Below are 24,236 nucleotides of genomic sequence, written 5' to 3' on the forward strand. Positions count from 1 at the left end.
CTGCCCTGTCCAGCAGAGATCAGAGTGTAGACACACTCATTCTGAGCTGCCGCAGCCCCTTCCACCTACCATTGGGCTGAGAAAGTAGATCACACCAATTGCTCTAAACGGCAGAAAACACACATCTTAAACCTGAAAACACTGATGTACCCTTGACAACGGTGATGCCCGAGTCTGACACAGACGTGCGGTCCAGGTAGAGGATCTTGAGTCTGACCAGACGGCCCAGTTCTAGCAGTCCCAGGTCTGTCACCTTGGTGTTGCTCAGCATTAGCTTCCGCAGACTGACCAGGAGACAAGAGTGAATTGAGAAAATGAAGACCAAAATATATCTCTTACAGACTGCATGGTAAATTTCAGGTAATAAAATGTTTCAGGTCTGTGACACAGGAAAGATAACTATTCAGGAAAAAAACTCTCCAGGAAACTGCATCGGATCAATGAGATTCAATCGACTACAAACCAATTAGACAGTTGAGGCAGTTTTAACTAGATTGTAACTGGTGCTGACTTGCTACAATATCAAGATGCACACTGTCTTTTAGTCTAAGAAAAAAAAGGTCTGATCTTTCTGGAAGGATTTGTTGTTTTGTTGCTGCTTTTTTGAGGACCCAAGTTACTTTTCCATTTCAACATTTTCTATTTTCTCAGGTGCTAGAAGATTGGTTCGGCATAACTCTCACTTACACTCGTTGCACATATCGGCTATATTTAGAGCGCTTACGTCCCTTTGTTCGTTAGATGTGACCTGCCCTGTTGCCCTCACCTGGTGATCTTGCCCACGTGCTCCATGCCCAGGTCGCCCACGTGGATGTAGTTGGTGAGGTCCAGCGTGTGCAGCAAGAAGCCTGTGATGTGAGCCAGCCCCGCACTGGTCACCGTGTGTCGGTCAGGCAAACACAGCGTCCGCAACTTCAAGCCTGTAAATCAAACAACAAGTTATTTGATATGTTGACAATACATGTCATCACTTTATAGAGTCCTCCACTGGGCACAGTGTGTCGGTCAGGCAAACACAGCGTCCGCAACTTCAAGCCTGTGACACAAACAACACATTCTTTTTCATTTTGACAACAAGTGTTATCACTTTATAGAGTCCTCCACTGGTCACAGTGTGTCGGTCAGGCAAACACAGCGTCCGCAACTTCAAGCCTGTGACACAAACAACACATTCTTTTTCATTTTGACAACAAGTGTCATCACTTTATAGAGTCCTCCACTGGTCACCCTGTGTCGATCAGGCAAACACAGCGTCCGCAACTTCAAGCCTGTGACAATTCTTCTTCTTCTTTGTTCATGGGCTGAAACTCCCCCGATTTTTACGTGTATGACTTTGACCGTTTTTACCCCGCCATTTCGGCAGCCCTACGCCATTTTCGGGGGGAATTTTGACAATAAGTGTCATCACTTTAGAGTCCTCTACTGGTAACAATGTGTTAATGATGCAAACAGAGTTCCTAGCTTTAGGCCTATGAGACAGCAACCCATGCAAGCTTTGATTTTTGTTGCAATAAGTGTCATGACATTTAACTCATTCGCTGTGTATCAGAATTGGAATTCCGACACCTGTGTTTAGCGTTGCCCGCACGTCTGTAGTTTAGTTCCGACGGATATCAAAAATTTTTAACAATGTAAACGGCCCTGCTGACCAAGGAAAACAACCCCCGCAATAAACTTCTATCTGTCTACAGTGGAACCTTCCTTTCAATTGTTGGGATTAATTTGATTTTGTTGACGGTGTGCGACCCACGTGTTTTGACTTTTCCAAGATGGCGGATCGTTCTGCTACAAGACGTAGTAACTTGAAAAGAGTGCTAGAACTTGTTATTCAGTACGGTTCTGATCTTGACCTTAGTGATGATGATAGTGGAGATGATATTTTAGATTCTGGTGACGAGTTTGTGCCAATGGACGATAATTTGGGTGATGATTCGGACAATGAAAGTGTCGATCATGACATTGTGTATGATGAACCCATGACGTAGAAAGTTTTGGTTTTTTTTGCTTCAAAGAGGTAGTTTGACTGGATGTGAAGACAACAAAAGGTATGTTCTTTCAAATGTTTCATATATTTTCTAAAAGAGCAAATTTCAAACTTTGCAAAAGTGTAAGGTAGGTAAGGTTATTTTGTGTTGTTGATTTTTATTATTTTTTTTAAAAATGGGTCAAAATCGTGCAATTTGAGGGAACACAGGGATAATTTAACAATTCAGACGCGCCTCGATTATGCTTGACACTCACCCGTTTGTCTATTTAACAGTAATGTTTGTTCTGATTCACCAGCAACACTCTTGACATTTGAAACAGTGCATATCAGCTTGATTTTGTGAGAAAAAGTACTGCAACAGTGAGTTACTGGTGTTTCATTCAAGAACAAAAAAGTTTGGTTTTTTTGCTTCAAATTGGTAATTTTGCCTGGATATGAAGACAACAAAAGGTATGTACTTTCAAATGTTTCATATATTTCTAAAAGAGTTTTTTGTTTGTTTGTTTGTTTGCTTAACGCCCAGCCGACCATGAAAGGCCATATCAGGGCGGTGCTGCTTTGACATATAACGTGCGCCACACACAAGACAGAAGTCGCAGCACAGGCTTCATGTCTCACCCAGTCACATTATTCTGACACCGGACCAACCAGTCCTAGCACTAACCCCATAATGTCAGACGCCAGGCGGAGCAGCCACTAGATTGCCAATTTTAAAGTCTTAGGTATGATCCGGCCGGGGTTCGAACCCACGACCTCCCGATCACGGGGCGGACGCCTTACCACTAGGCCAACCGTGCCGGTTTCTAAAAGAGTAAGTTCCAAACTTTGCAAAAATATAAAGGTATGTAAGGTTATCTTGTGTTGTTGATTTTTTAAATTTTTTTTCAAAATGGCTCTAAATTGCGCGCTGGCAGGGAACACAGGGGAAATTTAGACGCGCCTTGAATGAGTCAAGCCCTCCTGCACTGGTGACACTGTGTTGGTCAGGCAAACACAACATTCGCAACTTCAAGCCTGTAAAAACTAAAGTATGCATTATTGTTTTGTAACGGTAACTTACAGACCTAGCATGCATGCACAAGAAGTCTTTAGTGAAAAAACAAATCTCTGGACGCCTTCAGTTGAGCAAAGACAGGACAAACATGTGCTGGAACATTACTTCAATCACTGAGATTCCCAATACACATATTAACACTTTCTCACCACATAATCTCACACAAGAAGTTCTTCTGATCTCTTCACCCTACGTACGATGTGTCTGGAAACACCTCAGCGCCGAGGGGTTTTGCTGGCAGCGCAGCTAAGATAAAGGGGGAAAATTATCTCGGCTCCCGCGGCAGCAAGCACTATGTCTCTAGACTGTCTTGGGAAACCAGCGTTTTTCTCAGGCCTAGTTCTTCAGTAGCTGACGCCTTCTTTTTCATCTGACGCATTGTTCTGACCCCTGGCCTGATGGTTTTGACATGCAGGGGGTCTTCTGACAGAAAACGTTTTTTGTAGAAAGGACATTTAGACCTAGAACATTTTGACCTAGAACATTTTCAATCCACGTCCAACCTACATACGTTGGTTTGAGTCTGGGAACAACACTGGCCAGAGAAAGACACCCAGCAGAGAAAGATAAAATTCTAACCCACATTTTTTTCTTCTAAATCCATCACTCCTAAGTAATTTTTAACCAGCAAAATGAAGACTACCAGAGAACATCAAAGAACAAACCTATAGTATACCGTAATTGACGGACTACAAGCCGCGACTTTTAAAAAAAAAAAATCGCATTGCGGCTTATAAAAAGATGCGGCTAAAACGTTACCTAAACTTGAATAGCATTCACCTTATGAAAGTCGCCGCGGATTTTCATTTCGCTCGATTAGCGATTACCGGTACTTTATTAGCTCTCTAATCAAGACTCGGCGCTTTTCTCTTTCTTTCCTTCGTTTGTCAACAAGTCGTCGTGACAAGATAGCATACAGAGAAACACCGGATGTATCAGGATCTCGCGCGCGCAAGATTTCGTTTTTTTGTGTCTCGCGATAGTTGGAGGAGCGTGAGCCGCCATGTTGTGTTTTCGTCTGCTCGAAATGTGCGCAAAAGTCGTAAATCATCCCAAAAAAGCTTATTCCGGGCGGGACTACATGTGTGTGTTGGTTACAAATTGTGTGTGTGATATTTTTTTTCTTCTAACTTTTTCACTTTTCTTCTTTGTTTCACTTGTTTATTCTCGGAGCCGATTTCGCCAAATACCGTACTTTCGTTCGCCTGGTTGTTTTGATTGATTGACACGATCTGATTATATTTTTTTCGACGGCGGCTAATATAGTGACGCGGCCTATACGTGGCTCGTCCCAATTTTTTTGTTAAAAGTCGGGGGTGCGGCTTATAAAACGGTGCGTCTTGTAATCCATCAAATACGGTACATAAAATTCTTGTTTTGTCAAAATTAAACGTTCCATTTAAGTAACACTTCTTGATTTTTTTATTCCAAAAATAAACTGGCACCCACCTGCCAGGTATTCCAAGGCAGTGTCACCGTTGATGTGGTCCGTGTTGGCAAAGTTTAGCTGTGTGAGGGTGGGGTGGCCCTGAAGGAATTGCAGGCTGGTGGTGGGGATGAGGGTGGAAGCCACGTTCAGCGTCTCCAGCTTCTTCAGGTTCTGGACGCCTTCCAGGCTTGTGATCTGCAAGCAGAGACAAGTTAGTTTAAACAGTATTTTATTCAAATACATAAATACAAAGCCATGGATTGTATGATGTAATAAAGGAGCACAACAAGATGAACTTATACATGTGCTCTTAAAAACAAAAGAATAATGTGGCGGAAGATATTGTAAATGCATAACAACAGCAACCACAACGAAAACTACAACAAGAATGAGACAAGTTCACAACACAAGTCATAGGCTGGCAGCTTTCTTGCACTAGACAAATTAGACAAAAGGTACTAAACTCTCTAAGAGAGTACCGTACTTTCCGGGTCATAAGGCGCAACTTTTTTCCTCGAGTTTGACCCCTGCGCCTTGTATAACGAAGCGCCTAATCCCTGTATGAAATACGAAAAGAAAAAAAAATTGGGAAAAAATCATGGGGAACAAAACGTGACAAGAACTCACCTCCATCTCGAATACTGGTAGTCGTTTTTTATATTCCATGAGCACTTGTTTACACAACTCACACTGATCGTCACATTTCTTGGCAGTTTGATTTCATGACACACCCTCACACAGCAACCATGCTGAAGACGAAGTGACTTGCTTACGATGCAGAATACAAGTTGAAAGCGATCGAACTTGCTGAGGGAAAAGGACAAAGGACTTTGCCTAAGTTGAGGTGACTGAGATTTCTAGCAACAGGTGCTAGGATCCCGGACGAGCCCCCACATTTTTCTATTTTGGTGCGCCCTATCGGCCCCCTGCGCCCAATGGGTGACTGGATTACAATTGTTTTTAAAAGAAGGGGGTGCGCCTTATGCGCTGTAGCGCCTTGTAACCCGGAAAATACGGTATAAGACTAAGACACAAAGGGCAAAGAGAAACAGAAAGAGAAATTATGATATGTCGGCTGCACCACACTATTTCAGTAAAACTAGCATAGTTGAGAATCTTTCCTACAATGAAACCTCCCTTTTTAAGACCTTAAATGTAAGACTCCCTCACTTTTAAGGCACCGTTTTCACTGATTTTTGGTCATAACCCCTGTAATTTTACTCCCATTTTTAACCCCTTCACTGCCACAGTATAAAAGCATTTTGGTATTGCTGTGTGCCAGGGCAAAATTTCGCTTTCTTCGGTAGGTTCACTAATCTGTTCACTGCTGGATCATTTATTGAGATATCTCTTAGATCTTTGGCATGTGTTTTGCTTATACCCTTGGCTATTATGTGATGACATGATCATTGGACTATGTTTGTGATTGTTATAGTAAAAATTTATATAATGACCATTTTTGTCAAAAATTACAGTTTCCGGACTTACACACACACATTGCAGCACGTAAAACCACACAAAACACTGCTAAAACTGGTGTCAAACATCAGGTACTCACATTACAGCCCATAAAAGTATTCTTCTGTGTGGTAATCCATAAATCACTTCTTGTAGAGCTTCCAGAACACTGTATCACTTGAAAACAGGTCTACGAGTTGAGGTCCGACTTTCGGCCGCCATTGTGAATTCTATCTATGGTTCTACACTAACAAAGTTTTCAACACGTGGTACTAACTTATCCGAACGGTCAATGGGAAAGAGCTGTGTTTAGAACCCCACACAAGAACTTGGACAGTGGTTACCTCCCATTTAGTTTTCAGAAATGTCCTGAAATGTTGCTGACGCCAATCCCCCGTACTAGGTACGGTTATGGGCGTACGGCAAACCGAAAATGACCACGTACCTAGTACGGGGTGGGCAGTGAAGGGGTTAAGACTCCCTCCATTTTAAGACCTGATTTTATCAGATTTTTGGAGGTCATAAAAGGAGGTTCAACCGTACTCCTTTTCAATGAATGTTTATTTCAAGCAAAACTGTGCTGTGTTGCCAAGCTTCACCATGCTCCAGGGATATTCAGCATTCCTGCTTAAAGCATTGACTATTTCCAGCAATAAAACACTGCTCCTGCATCGTTCACATGGAATCATGTGTACGTTTTGTACTGACTGATCTGAATGTTTTACAACAACCGTAATAACCCCTTTGTAGTTGTAAGGGCTTCGACAACAGCATTACCCTTTACACATCAGATATGAAAGTGCCGTCACTGACCTTTGTCTCTTCTAAGTACAGCAACTGCAGGTTTTCCAAATCTGTACAGGCAAAAAGAAATAAGACGTTGTGAAGATGACAGCCAAGGGCACAGGTGCTGACACTGACAGCAGAAAGGATGCACACACAAAATGGAGAATGATACAGAAGAAATGAACACCAGAGGTATGAATTTTGTTTCTTTTCGTTTTTAAAGCTCCTTGCAAATTGGAATCAATCTGAATTTTGTTTTGATATGCCATACTCTGTTCACATATGCTTATGAAATACAAACATAAAATGCATCTGGTCTTATAAAGAAATTGTGACATACCAGAAACACAGATTAACATATAAATTAACGCTGCAATCCCGAACCGACCTAAACACAATCACCATCAAAAACCTGGGAATGAAAGAGAATAGAAAAGAATATGAAAAAGACTGAGAGCAAAAGCTTCTTTGGTTGTTTTTTTTTTTTTGTTCTTTACAAGCACCCACTTTGTAAGTGTGGGAAGATGTCATTGGTTACAGCCGTTCTGTTGAGGTTGAGATGCCTGATGCAGAGTTTGCCAGCGAAATACTGAATGAGACCTCCGTCTGTCACACTTGTTTCTTCCAGACTCAGCGTGTGTAGCTGAGGGAACCCTGACAACAACAAATACCTTCATTTATTACTACCTAACATCCCTACCTTCTAGTGTCTTTATCATCTGATATTATCACATTAATTCTACCAAATATCACCAGCTTCTAGTGTCTTTATCATCTGATATTGTTACATTGTAATACATGAAATATGATCAAGTCAAATCATTGTTATTATCAATAATAAAATGTTTCAAATATTCAAGTATTCAGTGAAAAACCCTTCGTAATAACGATTAAATTTAATTATACATTATTTTTTTCATGTGATGACACGACTACAAACCAGACATCCTGTGGTTACACACCTGCAATGACTTTCAAGCTTTTGTTGGTGATCTGCTTACACAGACCAAGGTTGAGGACTTTCAAATTCTTTAAATCTGGAAATAAATCATGATTGAAATGGTTAGATACACTCACAAATCAAAATCAAAGACAAGATTTTCTGAGACTAAATTACAACAAAAACAATATCAATGACAACAAGAGAAAAAGAAATACAAGTAATCTCAAGAAGCAGGCATTATCAAAGCAAATACACTAACATACACACTGAAAAAAATACAGTTAAAAAGCAAATATCTGCATGAATGCATTTTCTAAAATAGTCAGATATAGGGACACCAAGACACAAAACTGATCAAACACACACACACACACACACACACACACACACACACACACACACACACACACACACACACACACACACACACACACACACACACACACTCACTTACTCACTCACACAGATATGAGCACAGAAGAAAATCATGTCAGAAATCTCTCTCTTACTGGCAATGTGGTGGAGTCCTTGATCACTTATCAAAGGACAAGAGTGCAAGCTTAAGATCTGGAGACTGTGATGAAGCCTGCAAAATACAACCACAACACTGATGATGAAAAATGCATGCTCCGCTAAATTTGTTGGGGTAAGGAGGGGTTGTCGCTTTTGTGTGTCACAGACCTGGGAACCCCTGTTTTGCACTTCCAGTATTCTCAAACAAACTTGGTGTATTTTCAGAAAAATGAGCGTGCTCCACACAGCGTTTGAACATCCATTATTAAAACATGCCTCACGCGCGTCTGTCACATCGTTAATTAAGTTTACCTATACATTTAAAACAAATGCTTTTTTCAATGTTTACTGACAAAAACTGTAATCATGTGACAAAATACTGGATCGGCTTCGGGATGGGCGTGTGAAGAAAAGTTGTCTAGGAATTTTTCTCATCGTATTTTTTTGGATTGGATTGGATTGGATTGGATAAGATTTACAGTCCAGTGAGGTTACCCTCATGGAAATTCGAACTGCTTTCTCCCCGGGGAAAGCGAGCTGCCATACATACGGCGCTACCCATATTTTTTATTTTTGTTCCCTGCATGCGTGTATTCATGTTTCCTGAGACTTAATGCCGTGTGAGATGGAATTTTTCCCACTGACCGTACTGATCGTATTCTCGACAATCATGCGTACAAAATACGGCGAAATCGTATGGGTTCCCAGGTCTGGTCTTTCTTTCTTTATTTGGTGTTTAACGTCGTTTTCAACCACGAAGGTTATATCGCGACGGGGAAAGGGGGGAGATGGGATAGAGCCACTTGTCAATTGTTTCTTGTTCACAAAAGCACTAATCAAAAATTTGCTCCACGGGCTTGCAACGTAGTACAGGGTGACCCAAATAAAAGAGTACCCAAACAAAACGTCATAAATTGAACAAAAATAAAGCAATCTTCATAAAATTTATTTACACACACAAGTAGCCTCTGCATGATTTGCACAGAAAATTTTAGCGTTCTAGCTTGTCTTTCAGGAAAGTTATGCTCATTCTACAGAACATGCTCCAAACGCCGCTGCAGGCAAACTTGAACTCGCCGCGCAAAGTTATCAATCACCCGCACACACTCCTGTTGCGAGATTCCGCGAATGGTTGAATTGTGATGGCTCTCTTGAGTTCTGTGATTGTCTGTGGGTTGTTCCTGTAAATGTTGTCTTTCAGGAACCCCCAAAGATAGAAATCGCGCTGACCGAAGTGTCTCTGGAACTGTACTTGCACATCTCTGTATGATTTTGTGCGAAAATAGGTCTCTATGCAAAACGTCCGTTGATCATTAGTATAGTTCATTGTGAGAACAGCTTTTATTTCATCCAACCATGCAGTGGATTAGCTTGACTCACCTCAAAAAGAAAGAAAAACAAGAAGGGCAAAGCCCATACGACTCACATGCTTGACCTCGACCTTTAGGGTAACTAAACCTAGCAATGACATCATACACTTAAGAACTGCTTTACACATTTTTCCTACCAATATACATGTGACCTTGACCCAAGGTCAAGGTCATCCAAGGTCATGCAACACAAAGCTGTTAATTCAAGACATAGGAAGTACAATGGTGCTTATTGGCTCTTTCTACCATGAGATATGGTCACTTTTAGTGGTTCACTACCTTATTTTGGTCACATTTCATAAGGGTCAAAGTGACCTTGACCTTGATCATATGTGACCAAATGTGTCTCATGATGAAAGCATAACATGTGCCCCACATAATTTTTAAGTTTGAAACAGTTATCTTCCATAGTTCAGGGTCAAGGTCACTTCAAAATATGTATACAATCCAACTTTGAAGAGCTCCTGTGACCTTGACCTTGAAGCAAGGTAAACCAAACTGGTATCAAAAGATGGGGCTTACTTTGCCCTATATATCATATGTAGGTGAGGTATTCAATCTCAAAAACTTCAGAGAAAATGGGAAAAATGTGAAAAATAGCTGTTTTTTAGGCAACATTTATGGCCCCTGCGACCTTGACCTTGAAGCAAGGTCAAGATGCTATGTATGTTTTTTGGGGCCTTGTCATCATACACCATCTTGCCAAATTTGGTACTGATAGACTGAATAGTGTCCAAGAAATATCCAACGTTAAAGTTTTCCGGACGTCCGGACGTCCGGACGGATGGACGGACGACTCGGGTGAGTACATAGACTCACTTTTGCTTCGCATGTGACTCAAAAAGTTAAAATTGACAAAGTTATTCAATTTTGTTTGGGTACTCTTTTTTTTGGGTCACCCTGTACAATATATTACCTTACTGGGAGAATGCAAGTTTCCAGTACAAAGGACTTAACATTTCTTACATACTGCTTGACTAAAATCTTTACAAAAATTGACTATATTCTATACAAGAAACACTTAACAAGGGTAAAAGAAGAAACAGAATCCGTTAGTCGCCTCTTATGACATGCTGGGGAGCATCGGGTAAATTCTTCCCCCTAACCCGCGGGGGGTTCCCAGGTCTGGTGTCATAATCAAGAATTAGTGTCCTCTGGAAGCGATGCTACAAAATAAATCAGACCTGCCTTTATGAGACTTTTCAAAAGATGAAGCACTGTCATGCTGCTAATTTTATACTATGAGGTTGGTTTGTTTGCTTGCTAGTTTGTTTTTGTTGTTGTTGTTGGTTTTTGTTGTTGGTTTTTTTTTATTTTTTTTATTTTTTTTTTGGGGGGGGGGGGGTTACTTTACTTTATATTTGTTCTCAACGTGTCTTAGTTTCTTCTGATTCTTAAGACAGACAAGACTTGGGTCATAAGGCATTACAAAACAGAGCAGAAGAGAAAAAAACGTACCTCAGTGCATAAAGAAGCTCATTTGTTGCATAGGTGTAGGTATCTAGAATCAATCTCTGGAGAAAGCTGCAAAGGAGCATAAACATCTCATGCAAGGTATTACATCTATCTGTCTGTCTGTCTGTCTGTCTCTCTCTGTCTCTGTCTCTGTCTCTCTCTCTCTCTCTCTCTCTCTATATATATATACGACTAGTGTCTGTCTGTCTGTCTGTCTGTCTGTTCGCGATGCACGGCCAAAGTTCTCGGTGGATCTTTTTCAAATTTGGACACCGTATTTAGCTACACCCCGGACACAACCTCATCAATGAGATATTTCAACACGTGCTCTCAGCGCGCAGTGCTGTGCGCGCCGAACCGATTTTTTTTGGTTGTCGGGATCCACTACCAGTAACTCTTCCTTATCTTCTCCAGTGTTTTCAGCCGCGATTATCTCTCTTCCTCCGTGTGGCGTCAATCCATATTCCCGTTATTACGTTACTATTTTTAGAAGGTCACTGCACGTTACTATTTTTAGAAGGTCTCCAGTGTTTTGCGCGTTTATCTCCTTTCCTTCGTGCGCCGGCGAAGCCGGCGTTCACTCGGCAAAGCCGGGTCCCAGGCGCAGCCTGGGATTCGGCTCTACTTCTTCCCGGCGAAGCGGGTAATCATCTAGTATATATATATATATATATATGAGAAAATGACCAGTGTGATGTTTGCTTACACATTTTTCACATAATTTGTTTCAGATTGCAATACCACAGGAACTTCTCAAGATCACATCTAGCAAATATATATATTACTAGATGATTACCCGCTTCGCCGGGTACCGGCTTCGCCGGGAAGAAGTAGAACCGAATACTAGGCTGCGCCTGGGACCCGTTTGCCGGGTATACACCGGCTTTGCCGGCGCACGAAGGAAAGGAGATAAACACGCAAAACACTGGAGACCTTCTAAAAATAGTAACGTGCAGTGACCTTCTAAAAATAGTAACGTAGTAACGGGAATATGGATTGACGCCACACGGAGGAAGGGAGATAATCGCGGCTGAAAACACTGGAGAAGATAAGGAAGATAAGGAAGAGTTACTGGTAGTGGATCCCGACAACAACAAAAAAAAACACCAAAAAATCGGTTCAGCGCGCACAGCGCTGCGCGCCGAGAGCACGTGTTGAAATATCTCATCGATGAGGTTGTGTCCGGGGTGTAGCTGAATACGGTGTCCAAATTTGAAAAAGATCCACCGAGAACTTTGGCCGTGCATCGCGAACAGACAGACAGACAGACAGACAGACAGACAGACAGACAGACAGACAGACACTAGTCGTATATATATATATTAAGAATGAAAGTCAAGTAAAATACATTTGATTTTGCACCATGTGTTACACCCCTGACTACTCTTTTCATCAATAATAGCTTTACACGCAGGATCCCATTTCACAAAACATTAAACTACCCTCGTCTCTAACCTCACCAGGACAAAAACAGCTTGATAGTTTTCTGATCTAGGAGCTTCTCATGCAGAAGATGGGACAAGATCTGCTGGGACAGATCCTGAGGGATGGATCCCAGGGTGTGGAGTGGATTCACCGGATCCAAGATCCGTTCCATGACGAGAGCGAAGCAGGTGTCCTGTAGACGTGGAACCTGCAGCAGTGGAGGGGAGGGTTCGGAGGGGGCCAGCACTTCTGGCACTGGTTGCTGCAGTCTGTGTTGAGCTGCCTCAGCTATGGACAGAACATGCTTCAAAATAAATTTATCGAGCAGACATGAAACAGAAATTATGAAATTTAAAACTGAAAAAGATTTGCAAGCAACTGATGGACAGAGCTACGCAAGGCAATAACAATAACAAAATATTTTATAAAAATGGACAATTTTCTTTGACAGCAGCAGCCGTCGTTACTCCTGTAGGCAAGAATCTGTTTCATGTGCGTATGTTTGTGTCTGTGTGCGTGCATGTGTGCATGTATGTGTGTGCGCACGTGTGCATGCTTTGAGTGGAGGTGGGTTGGGGTGAAGGGCGGTGAGGAGGTAGATTCACTGTGAACTGAGGTGTAAAACACCCGTCTGCCTGACAGTCAAACCGGAAATTATATTTTGAACTTTTTCCCAAACTGACAATCAGAAATACACCAGAAAATTACTACGGCAAACCTGCCAGTTCATGACTATGAGTGACACAACTGTTGAACGCTGAAGAAAAAGAAGAAAAAGTACCCCTGCAAACACAAAATCTGATCTCAGCAGTTTTACCTGCCAGTTCGTTAGAACGTCTGTTGTTGTAGCCCTCAGCCCCAGGTGCACCCATGGGAACCAGTCTCTGTCCAACCCCCATAAATACACCTGGGTTAATCCCTCCACCCTGCATGCCAAGCATCCCACCTGGAAAAATAAACAATGTTTGCACAGATACAAAAAACGCCAAAAAACAAATAACAACAAGGACAATTAAGTTCATCGAACGTTTAACTGACAACACAAAACATTCACAAGTGCCTGATCCAAAAATCTTTAAATTGTTCAACGAACAAGATACCCAAGAGATAAAATGACAATGATGTAAAGATAAAACTGTATCTTCCAGACAGGCTCACTCACAATCTCTCTCTTTCTGTTTCATACTTGCACACCCACAACACACAAGTGCGTGCACAAAACCACACACATAGAATTCCACCAGAAGTTTTACTCTTGACATCATTCTGCTAGGTGTTTTGCACATAAGATTAAAAATGTCAATTATAAAGTTTCAAAAGTAAACTTTGATTTAATTAATATACTTACCAACTCACAAAGATAGCAATAACTTCATTTTGTTGCTAAGGTATTGAAGCACTCATACATGGTAACATGGGGAGGTAACTCTTAAAACAAAACTCTATGCCATATAAGGCATGGTCCATGGTAGTTACGTTCCCTACTCCTGCGCATGCGCCGAACATACACCGGTGACACTCATTCCGTTCTGAAACACATACCCCTTTAAACACAATATGCGGGGCAGGTTGGGAGGGAATTCAGTATGTGAGTTGGTAAGTATATTAATTAAATCAAAGTTTACTTTTGAAACTTTATATTAAATTACATATTCTTACCCAACTCACATAAATAGCAGATTGCTAATTAAGGTGGTGGGAAAATATTCACAGTCAATATCTTGTAAGTACTTGTCCTGCAGCGACTACAGCTGGCAGACCATGTGTACTATAATAGCGGGTACTTGATATATCCCGCAGATAGAAACTCATGAATACGTCCTTGGACGTCCAATAAGCTGCATTCAAAACTTCTGCAAGTCTTCCAGACTTGAGTACAGCTAAAGAAGAGGCCCACACTCTGACTTCTTGAGTCCGTGCTGCCTGAAGAGGGAGGACTGACTGCCCCCTTTCTTGCCACCACTTGTAGGCATGCCTAATCAATGTGGCAGTCCATCTAGCTAAGGATGACTTCACTAAGTCATTGCCTCTACCAGTGTTGATGGATATGAACAAGAGCCTTAGTTTTGGTGATCTAAACGGACCAGTGCGAGTCAGAAAAGTTTTCAAAACTCGAAATGTTCAATTGGTAAAATATGGCTCTAGCGGAGCCAAAATATTGCTAAGTGCTTTGAATTGACATGCAGACAAAAGTTCGTTGACAGGTAAACCTGACGCCGAACTAAACACATCTGTCGACTCTGCAACAACGTCAGAGACGTAATGGTTGCAGAAGATTCGGAACGAACCTGCGAGCGACAGTGCGTTACCTACTCCTGAAGGGAGCAGCAGAGAAGCCTAACTTGCTATTTGTTTACAATCAGCAGTTAACATTCCCTGAACCTCAGAATAAACGATGACAAAAAGGCAAGAAAATCCTCTTGCTTAACTGTATTATGGTTGTAACACCTGTGGTTATTAACTGAAGGCGAAAAGTCAACTGGGGGAGAAGCGTTATCTATCAACAATAGAATAGAATGCTGCGTATCAGGGTAAAGTCCCAAGCTAAAGATGGCTTCTCGCTAAGGAAACTTTAGAACTTTGAGAGCTATGAGTAGTAGAAGAAGTTCGTGGTTTAGCGCCAGCTTTAACCGTTTTGCCCGATTGAGAACCAGGTGAGCGAGTCTGCTTGGCAGAGCTCTTAGTTTCTTTTTATGTCTAAGATGTCGGCCATTTTGAAAGTCAAAAATGGCTGACAAATGTTCAAAAGACAAGTGGCAAAACCTTCAAAAACGATAAGAAATCTTCTCGTTATACAAAAAAGAAACGCTCTCACCAAATCCTGAAGAAGTGAAGAAGGACGTTGATATGTTACCAAGATTCGATGGCCTTCCCTGAGAGATAGGCCGATGGCTTAAGAAAAAGCCTGAGCACCTCAAAACACGTCATGCAACGTGGGTTGAAGGAAAAGGAATGCGTGACACCGGTGTATGTTCGGCGCATGCGCAGGACACCGGTAGGGGACGTAACTACCATGGACCATGCCTTATATGGCATAGAGTTTTGTTTTAAGAGTTACCTCCCCATGTTACCATGAATGAGTGCTTTAATACCTTAGCAACAAAGTGAAGTTATTGCTATCTATGTGAGTTGGGTAAGAATATGTAACTTAATTAAAGATTTCCAGAATATGCACAATTTTGTTGAAGGGGTAAGGTTGAGTGGTGAGAGAAGCAAAACAAATTTGGACGAATCACTGATGAATAAAGTCTACACAAAGCACCATCAAATCTGTAACCTACTCACCCAGTACAGCTCCAGCGTTAAACCCCCCTCCCCCTCCCCCAAAGCCACCCAAGCCTTGAGGGGCGGCCCACTGGTTGTCGTCATCATCATCTTCTTCATCGTCACCAATGTTATCGTTTGCCTCATCAACATCCATTGCAGCGTCTGAAACAAGAAAAGTCTTACTGAGTTACTCTTAGTCTTAGTTAAATGTAACACGACAATCTGAATTCTTGATTAATGATTCTGAGGACAGTTTTCAACGAGGAGAAAGAACATGTTCTTGAGTTGTTCTTTGCTACTGGTCACAAGTGGGGGTCAGCTCACACGGACGCATTTTTTCAATACAGTCTAGGGGAGAAACTGGTCACAAAGCACCCAGTACATGCCAGAGAGATAGGAGAATTGGCACAATCAAAGAAAATACCAAAATCATTCAATAGATATGGAAATATTAAGATTTACTGTGAAAATGCTAGCAAAAATGGCGTCCAAAAATGGGAACGCACACTTGGTGCGTCTTTGAAGACTTACCTCCCGTTCTGTGTTGTTGATAATAGTCGTGTTTGTGCTGTTTTTGTTGAAATAGTATCTAATAAAACTGATGCAGTTCTTGAAATGTTGCAAATTATTGTTGTCTTTGTGAAATGCGAGTGTTGTGAGGCGTAATCTGCATACGGCTGATGTCCCACATAGGGTACCCCACTTCGATCAGCGTATCACTCCAAATGAGCTTCATAGCAGAAAAGCAGATACACTACCAAAACACTGCATAACAGATCTACAAGTCTGAGCCAGAATCATTGAAATTTACTTTCTGTATAAAATATTGCAATCAAATTTGTTCACGCCGTCACACAAATAACGCAGGTTACCCTCGCCTTCGATTCAAAGTAACTCCAATCTGACTGAATTACCATCGAAACGCAGATGACGAACTGATTCACCACACATTTGTGGTATTTTACACACAAATTTCAACTGTGTTGTTTCGCGATAAACAGCCATAAACAAACAAATGTGGCGCCGTCACGTCGCCTCGGAAGGAATAACGCAGGTGACCAAGACTTGTTTCCGATACCTGTCGGATTAAAATCATCGTTTTTCACGAATGAAGGCTCTTTGGCAGATCTGGTGAGTTGGAAACTGTCTATGAATGTTTCATTTAATGTCAAATGCGTACATTCTTGTCGATATTGTTACCCTTGGCCTCATAAATTAAGTCAATCGTCGTGTTGTCCGAAAGTGACTTTTGTCAGCATAGAACTTACTGTGCTTTGATCATTGACTGAGAAAAATCATTTCACTACGCGACTGCAGATCTGCAAGGAAACTTATGGCAGGGGAAATAAGCTTAACTGAAGACGAGCGGAGTAACTGTTCTTCAACGGATTGCTCTCACTGATCTAAATATTTAGATCTTGTCGTCTGCTAGTCTGCTAGTAAGTAGTCTTCGGTCGTGTGAAAGTCACATCTATTTCGACTGTGTGCATCGATCCGTGTGGTGAAATGTTGATCTTTGATGATTTGGCAACATAACTTTGCTAAATGTACTTCGAGTGTATCTCCCCGTTAACGGCATTTGAAAACGTCTTTTAACAAGACCATGTTTCGACAGCACAGACGGGGAGGATCCTCGATAGCTCACAGGGTATATAATGTTTTCCGCCGTTTTTTGAAGAATCCTTTCAAATTTGCTATTCCAAAAGTACCCTATGACACGACTCGAGTGGCAAAGAACATTCTCTGCAATTCCTGTCTCAGTCCGTGCAGCCGTTTCGGGTCCTATCGTCATCATACAAACATACACACAGACACACAAGAACCAGCTTTAAAAGTTAGATTATGTAGGAACCATGTGAACCAGTGATTTTTTCTTTTGTATAACAGATACTACAGTATTTCTGCTTTATGAAAAGCAATATTTCAAAAACAAAACTAGAGATTTGAATTTTGACAACTTTTCCCCCTTTCTGTCACCAGTACTGAAAAACAACTCTCTTACAAAGCAACATGAATGGCACAGCCAGTAATCATAACATGAAAGTCAAAAACTTCTCAGACATTATAACAAAAATGGTTTATTCCACAATATGTAGCTTACATAGGGTGAACACAGAGAATACTACATGGCTTGCTGTGTCGTACCAGATTTACACAAGTTATTTGAAAAAGCAACTTGTGTAAATCTGGTACGACACAGCAAGCCATGTAGTATTCTGTTTATCCTACATACTGTATTTACATGCCTTCAGCTCCAAACATCCCTGAGTCGACGCGTACAAATTGAAGACGCTTCTAATGGAACCTCGAACTCTTCGAATGCCTTGTGCAGTCTTTGACGTCAAGCAAAGTAACGCCATTCTGGGAAGTATTGCGTGAAGTGTTTGTTCTAAAAATGCGTTCAGGTGAAATATCAAGCGCAAAAATGTTTCCATAATGACGTTTGTCTTGGTTACTTTGGCATCATTTGCAGTGGAAAAACAGGTCCCTGCCCGACTAGTTTTACATGACCTCATTCACATGAACTGTGGTGAACGATATTGTTATGTCATGAGTGGTATCTCCCACGTACATATGTAGGATAAAATCAGTTCTAACCACATATCTACTGAACCAACAATTTCAAGAGCCACAAGCATCAGTCCTTCAAAACCACTATTGTCACCATTAAAGAGAGAAGCAAACTCTGAAGCTTACTGAAAAAGGATACATACATGTAGGTCAAAACAAGAAAGAGTCACATACCAAGGGAAGCTTTCATCAACTGTACACATTTTGTGCTCACTTTATCTGACCACAGCTTCTCATTCACACAATACACCCTTTCGGAGTCTCAGGCGAGAGTCTGCGCATTGCATGCTGGGATTGCAAATTGTACCAAACACGAGGTCTTCAGAAGAGGTACATTGCCGATTGCGTTCAAGTTTTCCCTCGTAAGCTCTTATCTCTTTGATATTTCTGTGGTTTTTGTCCCACGATAGTTTCATGATTTAAGCGGAATGGATCTCGAGTGTGTTTGGTACAACGGACAGCCCCCTGCCGCCAAAAATTTGACTAGCCGCGCATGCGCACTCGAAACTCCGAAGGGGTGTATTCTAGCAAGTTATAGACGAATTCAGGAAATAACTCTGTCAGGTTTTAATGGGTTGTGGAAGAGTTGCTTTCCCTTATATTTCCGTACTTTTTCATCGAAACATTGAGGCAAGCTATATGTGACATTGCAGGCTTGCCTCAACGTTTCTTTGAAAACAAGGGAAAGCAACTTCCCAAACCCATAAAAACGTGACAGTTAATAAGTTATTTCTGAATACCGTCTATTCAGCAAAAAGTGCAAGAAGAAACAGCTTACTGTCGCCTTCAAGAGCTTGGCCTCTTCCCCACTGGTGGCCTCTCATGTTCCATCCATCCTCCTCCTCTTCATCAGCGTCAGCATCAGCATCAACCAGCTCGTCTGGAGCAAGAGCATTGCCTCCTGCATCAGCACACACACATCATTCAAAATGCCAACTATTCTTTTTTCACCAATCATGCTCAACAAATTTGGATGCCCGGGATAAACGTATCACACCCTATTTTGGATTCCAGTGATACAATGACAGGTCAGTGAATAGAATATGTTTCCTCTGTTGAGCCTGCTGGCTGGCTGCAGACCTATTTGCTTACATTGATTTCCAATTCACAGTTGAGTATTTTGGTATGGGCAGGTTTCACGGTAATCAGACTCTTTGATGTGTGTAAACTTTGCCTTCAAATTACTTGCTTACTGTGTTGATTTTCATCATTTTTTCTGCTTGGCATGAGTAAGTATGGTATTTGCAATACAAAAAAATAAATAAAAGCTAAAATGTTTGTGTTTGAGCAATTATTTGAGCGCGTTTTTCGAAGCGAACGTGTGAATCCTGACAGACACCATTTCCTTCTGTCACATGACCCCATCTCAAAGTGTGATTCAACAGACACAAAAATAACACACAAAACTTATGATAATGGGGTTATTAATTCAATTAATACACAAGGTTAGTCTCTGACTAGAGAAAATAGGGAAACAATATCAAATGGGAGCATAAAACCGTTTCTGGAAAAATTTTCAATCACCACCGAAAGTGTCTGTCAGTAAAAAAAACACGTGCTTTGTTTGCAAAGCAAAGCCTAATTTTACACATCGCGTGCTTTTGTCTGTTATTCTTGCTTGTGAACATCATTTTATTGATGTTCTTCACTGGAAAGCAGGTGTATCATCAACAGTATCACAAAATCGCAAAGAATGAGCATTTTTGTTGTGATCCGAGCGGTGTCTGTAGACTAAATCACACGTTCGGCAAACTTCGTTTTTAACGGAAATAACCGAGCCTTTAATCGGAAACGACGTTTCAACCGCTTCATATCGTCTGCGGGAAGAAAAAGAGGAATGCGATACCCAGTGAGTAAAACATTTAATCGTTTTTAGTGCCTTTTGATCAAGTTTTGTTGCGTCTGTCAGCAACGTTCGTCAACCCAACGTTCGGCACAGCGACGCACGCATACGGATTTGCAGCGTTTGCATTCGGAAAGTGAGGGATTTGTGAGTTCGTTTGCATAATTTCAATCGCTAGTAGGTTTTCCCTTCGTCTCCCATTCTTGTGTGTACATGTTATTGGCATTTCATTGTGTAAATTGAAAGTTTGTGAGTAACAGTAGTAAAATCTGTCGAACGTTGGCAACGCTGACAGACGGAAATATCGAACGTTGCCTTCAATGACAGACTGGCTTGGCGATCGTACTTTCGATTCGTAGGAACACAATATATAGAGACAACAATGTGCGCTCGTTACCACAACGGTCATGAACCGGTGTAACACAAAATTTTTACTCCACGAAAAATTGACTCGGACGGAGTAAACTTCCAGTAAAAATCTTGTACGAAAAAAGAACTCACAAGGAACTAAATTTTTACTCCCCAAATATTTACTCCCAGTAAACATCTCGAACGAGAAACTTAGGGCCTACTCCTTCGTTTATAATTCGCGCAATATCCCATTTACGTGCAATCCCGTTTTGCCGCCGTCCCATTTTGGCGACATTTAACAAGCCAAGCGTCATTTTACTCCCGCATCCCATTTTGGCGCAATCCCGTTTCGCCGCTATCCCATTTTTTTTCTTTTTCTTTTCTTTTTACATTTAGTCAAGTTTTGACTAAATGTTTAACATAGAGGGGGAATCGAGACGAGGGTCGTGGTGTATGTGTGTCTGTGTGTGTGTGTGTGTGTGTGTGTCACTGTGTGTGTGTGTGCATGCGTGTGTGTGTGTAGAGCGATTGAGAGTAAACTACTGGACCGATCTTTATGAAATTTGACATGAGAGTTACTGGGTATGATATCCCCGGACGTTTTTTTCAGTTTTTCGATAAATGTCTTTCATGACGTCATATCCGGCTTTTTTTTTAAAAGTTGAGGCGGCACTGTCACACCCTCATTTTTCAATCAAATTGATTGAAATTTTGGCCAAGCAATCTTCGACAAAGGCCGGACTTCGGTATTGCATTTCAGCTTGGTGGCGTAAATATTAGTTTATGACTTTGGTCATTAAAAATCTGAAAATTGTAATTAAAATTATTTTTTTATAAAACGATCTAAATGTACGTTCATCTTATTCTTCATCATTTTCTGATTCCAAAAACATATAAATATGTTATATTCGGATTAAAAACAAGGTCTGAAAATTAAAAATATAAAAATTATTATCAAAATCAATGGACGTCTACCCACAACACGCCACTGGATGCCGCGTGGTGCCAGTCGTGAAAACCAGGTTCTTTGTCCTACAGTGAGACATTCAAGTTGGGGACTTTGTGACCGCTGACTTTGTCAGCATGGATGGAAAGGTGGAGAGATACAGGGCGGTGATCATCCCCAAGTCAACCCATTTCCCCGATGGGCCAGATCGAGAGGAGATCTGTGTGAAGTGTTTGCGCGCAAAAGACAATGGGAGATACTATGTCTTTCCTAATGTTGATGACATTTCATGCTTGCCAATGGCTCAGATAAAAAAAAAATCCCACCAACGAACCATGAACAACAGGGGGGATTACTATTTTGACATGTGACCAAGTCTCATTTGAGCGTTCACAGTGTTACCTGAGAATAGCACACCCCCTTGAATTGGGACCAAAGAAAAAGCGTTGTATATATGCATTTTTGAATGCTTTTCTAAAGTCATAAGTTCATTTGTGAAAAAAATAAATTTTTAGGGATTGTTTTGCTGAATGCATGCAGTTAAGAAATTGACCCCGTTTTCAAATTTAGGGGGCAGGGTTGCCCCATAGCCCACGTATGTCTGTGTGACTGTGTCAAATATCAATCTACTTTGCGTACAAACTGTATAGATGTTTGTTTTTCGATTTTAGAATGATTTCTTAAGCTGGTTAGAACTTCTGAGGTCTACAGGAAACGATAAAGATAAAAAATGTACAAAATATAAGTAGCGTCCTTCATCTTACCATTGTTCTGATCAATACTGTCCCTTTATTTGCAAGTTAACCGTTTTTATTAATGTGTTCAAGGAGTATGTTAAAAATTATTATCAATGGTTGCTTTAAACAGCACCTTTGGGCAGTTATTATGCACTGAAGTTGTAAAAGCATGTTTTGGGGGTTTTAGGATATAGCGTCTTGGAACGCCAATCATCTTGGAAATACGAATGTTCATATAATTTTTTTTACTGTTTTGGATAGATAAAAAGTTGAACTCTTGGTGCAAACTGTTTTTTGGCCCCTGTTTGACTATTTATTATTTTGGAATATTGTGTGTGAGAGGGAAACTGCAATCCTCAATATCATGAAACGTGCCTATGGATTTTTGGCAGGCAAAGGAGCACCGGCTAAATGAAATGTACCCTGAATGGGAAATGATAAATACTGACAGTCATTGTTAAGAATACTAGTGACAAACATCTTGTTCTCTTGCAAAGGCTGGCTATCCAACTCTCCTTATCTCCTGACCTCAGTCACAATTTTCAGGTAAACGGCAAAATTACCCTGAGCATCCTCTCCCACTGTCTTTTAATTCATTCACTGCTTCTTCGGATGTGTGCAAATGTCAGTGCCAGTTTAATGACCGCTACTCTCCTATCCTTCACAGGGATGAAAGCTGAGACTGATCAAAACCAGGAAAACCTACCAAGAGCCCAAGTGGACCTGACTTTTCAACAGTGTTTCTTTATGAATGTTACATCATGAATGTTTTCAAAATCCAGAAACCTGTTCCGAATAGATAATGTTTGGAAATCGAAAATTTTAAAAGTAAATTTTGATTTGATTAATATACTTACCCGACTCACATCTAGCATTAACCTCTGGTTTAAGTGCCGGGACGCTGAACTACGCTTCACCCCTTAAGGGGAAGTAACCCTAAAAAAGAACAGCCTAGACCCCGTAAACTGGGTCACAGGTCAAGGCCATACCGTCACGTGACTGAGCACGCGAGACCGCCGCCGCCATATTGGAATACTTCACTCGAAACGAAGCGAAACATTCATTTTTAGGGTAAATTAGAGCGGGGTAGGCGGGAGGGTATTAACGATGTGAGTCGGGTAAGTATATTAATCAAATCAAAATTTACTTTTAAAATTTTCGATTAAATTACATATCTTATCCCGACTCACATCTAGCAGATTGCTAATGTAGGTGGTGGGAAAGAAACTCACTCTACAAGTTGGAGAGAACCTGCCCTGCGGCTACCAAAGCCGGAAAGGTGTTGGTCCCATCCTGACGAGTAAACAGATTCTCAGTGAAACTCACTTATTTCTAGTAAGAAACCGGCCTGCTTCAACCATGACTGGTAAGCAACCACTACCATCCCAGCGGGTATTAGAAAACCCGCCAAAAGTAATAAAGAAAGACGTCCTAAAAAACGTCCAAAACACCTATGTGAGGCCGATCGAGATTTGCCTGGTCGCAGAACCGCCGAATAAAAGAGCCCAAGCTCAGGCCCCATGAGTTCTAGGCGAACTCAGAGGAAGGACAGAACGTTCCCCCCCCCATTGACTGCCACACTCATAAGCTTGTTTAATGAGTGTGAAAGCCCATCTAGCCAGTGCTTCCTTGCACAAATTCGATTCTATCCGTCCAAAACGAAAGAAACAAAGAACTGGTCTGGCACTCCAAAATGAGCCATGCAAGAATGAGTATGTCCAAAATACTCAATATCTTGCGTGAGACCCAAAAAGTACGTAAATCACTGCCCCATCAAGGAGAAGTGAGCACCGACAAAAAAAGAGTATACGAGCCTTCCTATAAAAGAAAGGCTTGCATGTCTCAAAAATTCTATGTCTCTTCAAAAGAACTCCAAAAAAAGAAGAAATCCCAAGCTGGGACTGATAAAGAAAAGACAAAAGGCTTGAAGACAGGGCCCTTTTCACTCTGGGCGTAAAAAGAGAAATGTCTTGTCTAGTTCTGAACGATGTTTCTCCAGACTAATGAAACATCGTCTTCCGTCAACAACAAAAGTTCGTGGAACATCTTAGCATCCTCGTGACCTTCTTTTTTTTTTTTTTTTTTTTTTTTTTCGCAACCA

General features: G+C 41.2%; 1 protein-coding gene across 3 annotated transcripts in view; it reads right to left on the reverse strand.

Annotated features, from left to right (window-relative positions):
- Positions 1–24,236, reverse strand: part of LOC138982299 (uncharacterized) — a 76,060-nt gene that overhangs the window by 3,942 nt on the left and 47,882 nt on the right. For 2 of the 3 annotated variants that reach the window (XM_070355560.1, XM_070355558.1), the window contains exons 9-20: positions 19,037–19,159; positions 15,706–15,849; positions 13,238–13,366; positions 12,456–12,708; positions 10,999–11,064; positions 8,167–8,243; positions 7,677–7,751; positions 7,222–7,368; positions 6,742–6,782; positions 4,491–4,665; positions 767–920; positions 151–284 (exon numbers count right to left, since the gene is read on the reverse strand). In XM_070355560.1, the coding sequence (XP_070211661.1) occupies positions 151–284; positions 767–920; positions 4,491–4,665; positions 6,742–6,782; positions 7,222–7,368; positions 7,677–7,751; positions 8,167–8,243; positions 10,999–11,064; positions 12,456–12,708; positions 13,238–13,366; positions 15,706–15,849; positions 19,037–19,159 (1,518 nt within the window). The remainder of the gene's footprint in view (positions 1–150; positions 285–766; positions 921–4,490; positions 4,666–6,741; positions 6,783–7,221; positions 7,369–7,676; positions 7,752–8,166; positions 8,244–10,998; positions 11,065–12,455; positions 12,709–13,237; positions 13,367–15,705; positions 15,850–19,036; positions 19,160–24,236) is intronic. The other variant, XM_070355559.1, reaches the window with a different exon arrangement.

Source organism: Littorina saxatilis, linkage group LG12 (genome assembly GCF_037325665.1).
Source record: "Littorina saxatilis isolate snail1 linkage group LG12, US_GU_Lsax_2.0, whole genome shotgun sequence".
Lineage (NCBI taxonomy): Eukaryota > Metazoa > Mollusca > Gastropoda > Littorinimorpha > Littorinidae > Littorina > Littorina saxatilis.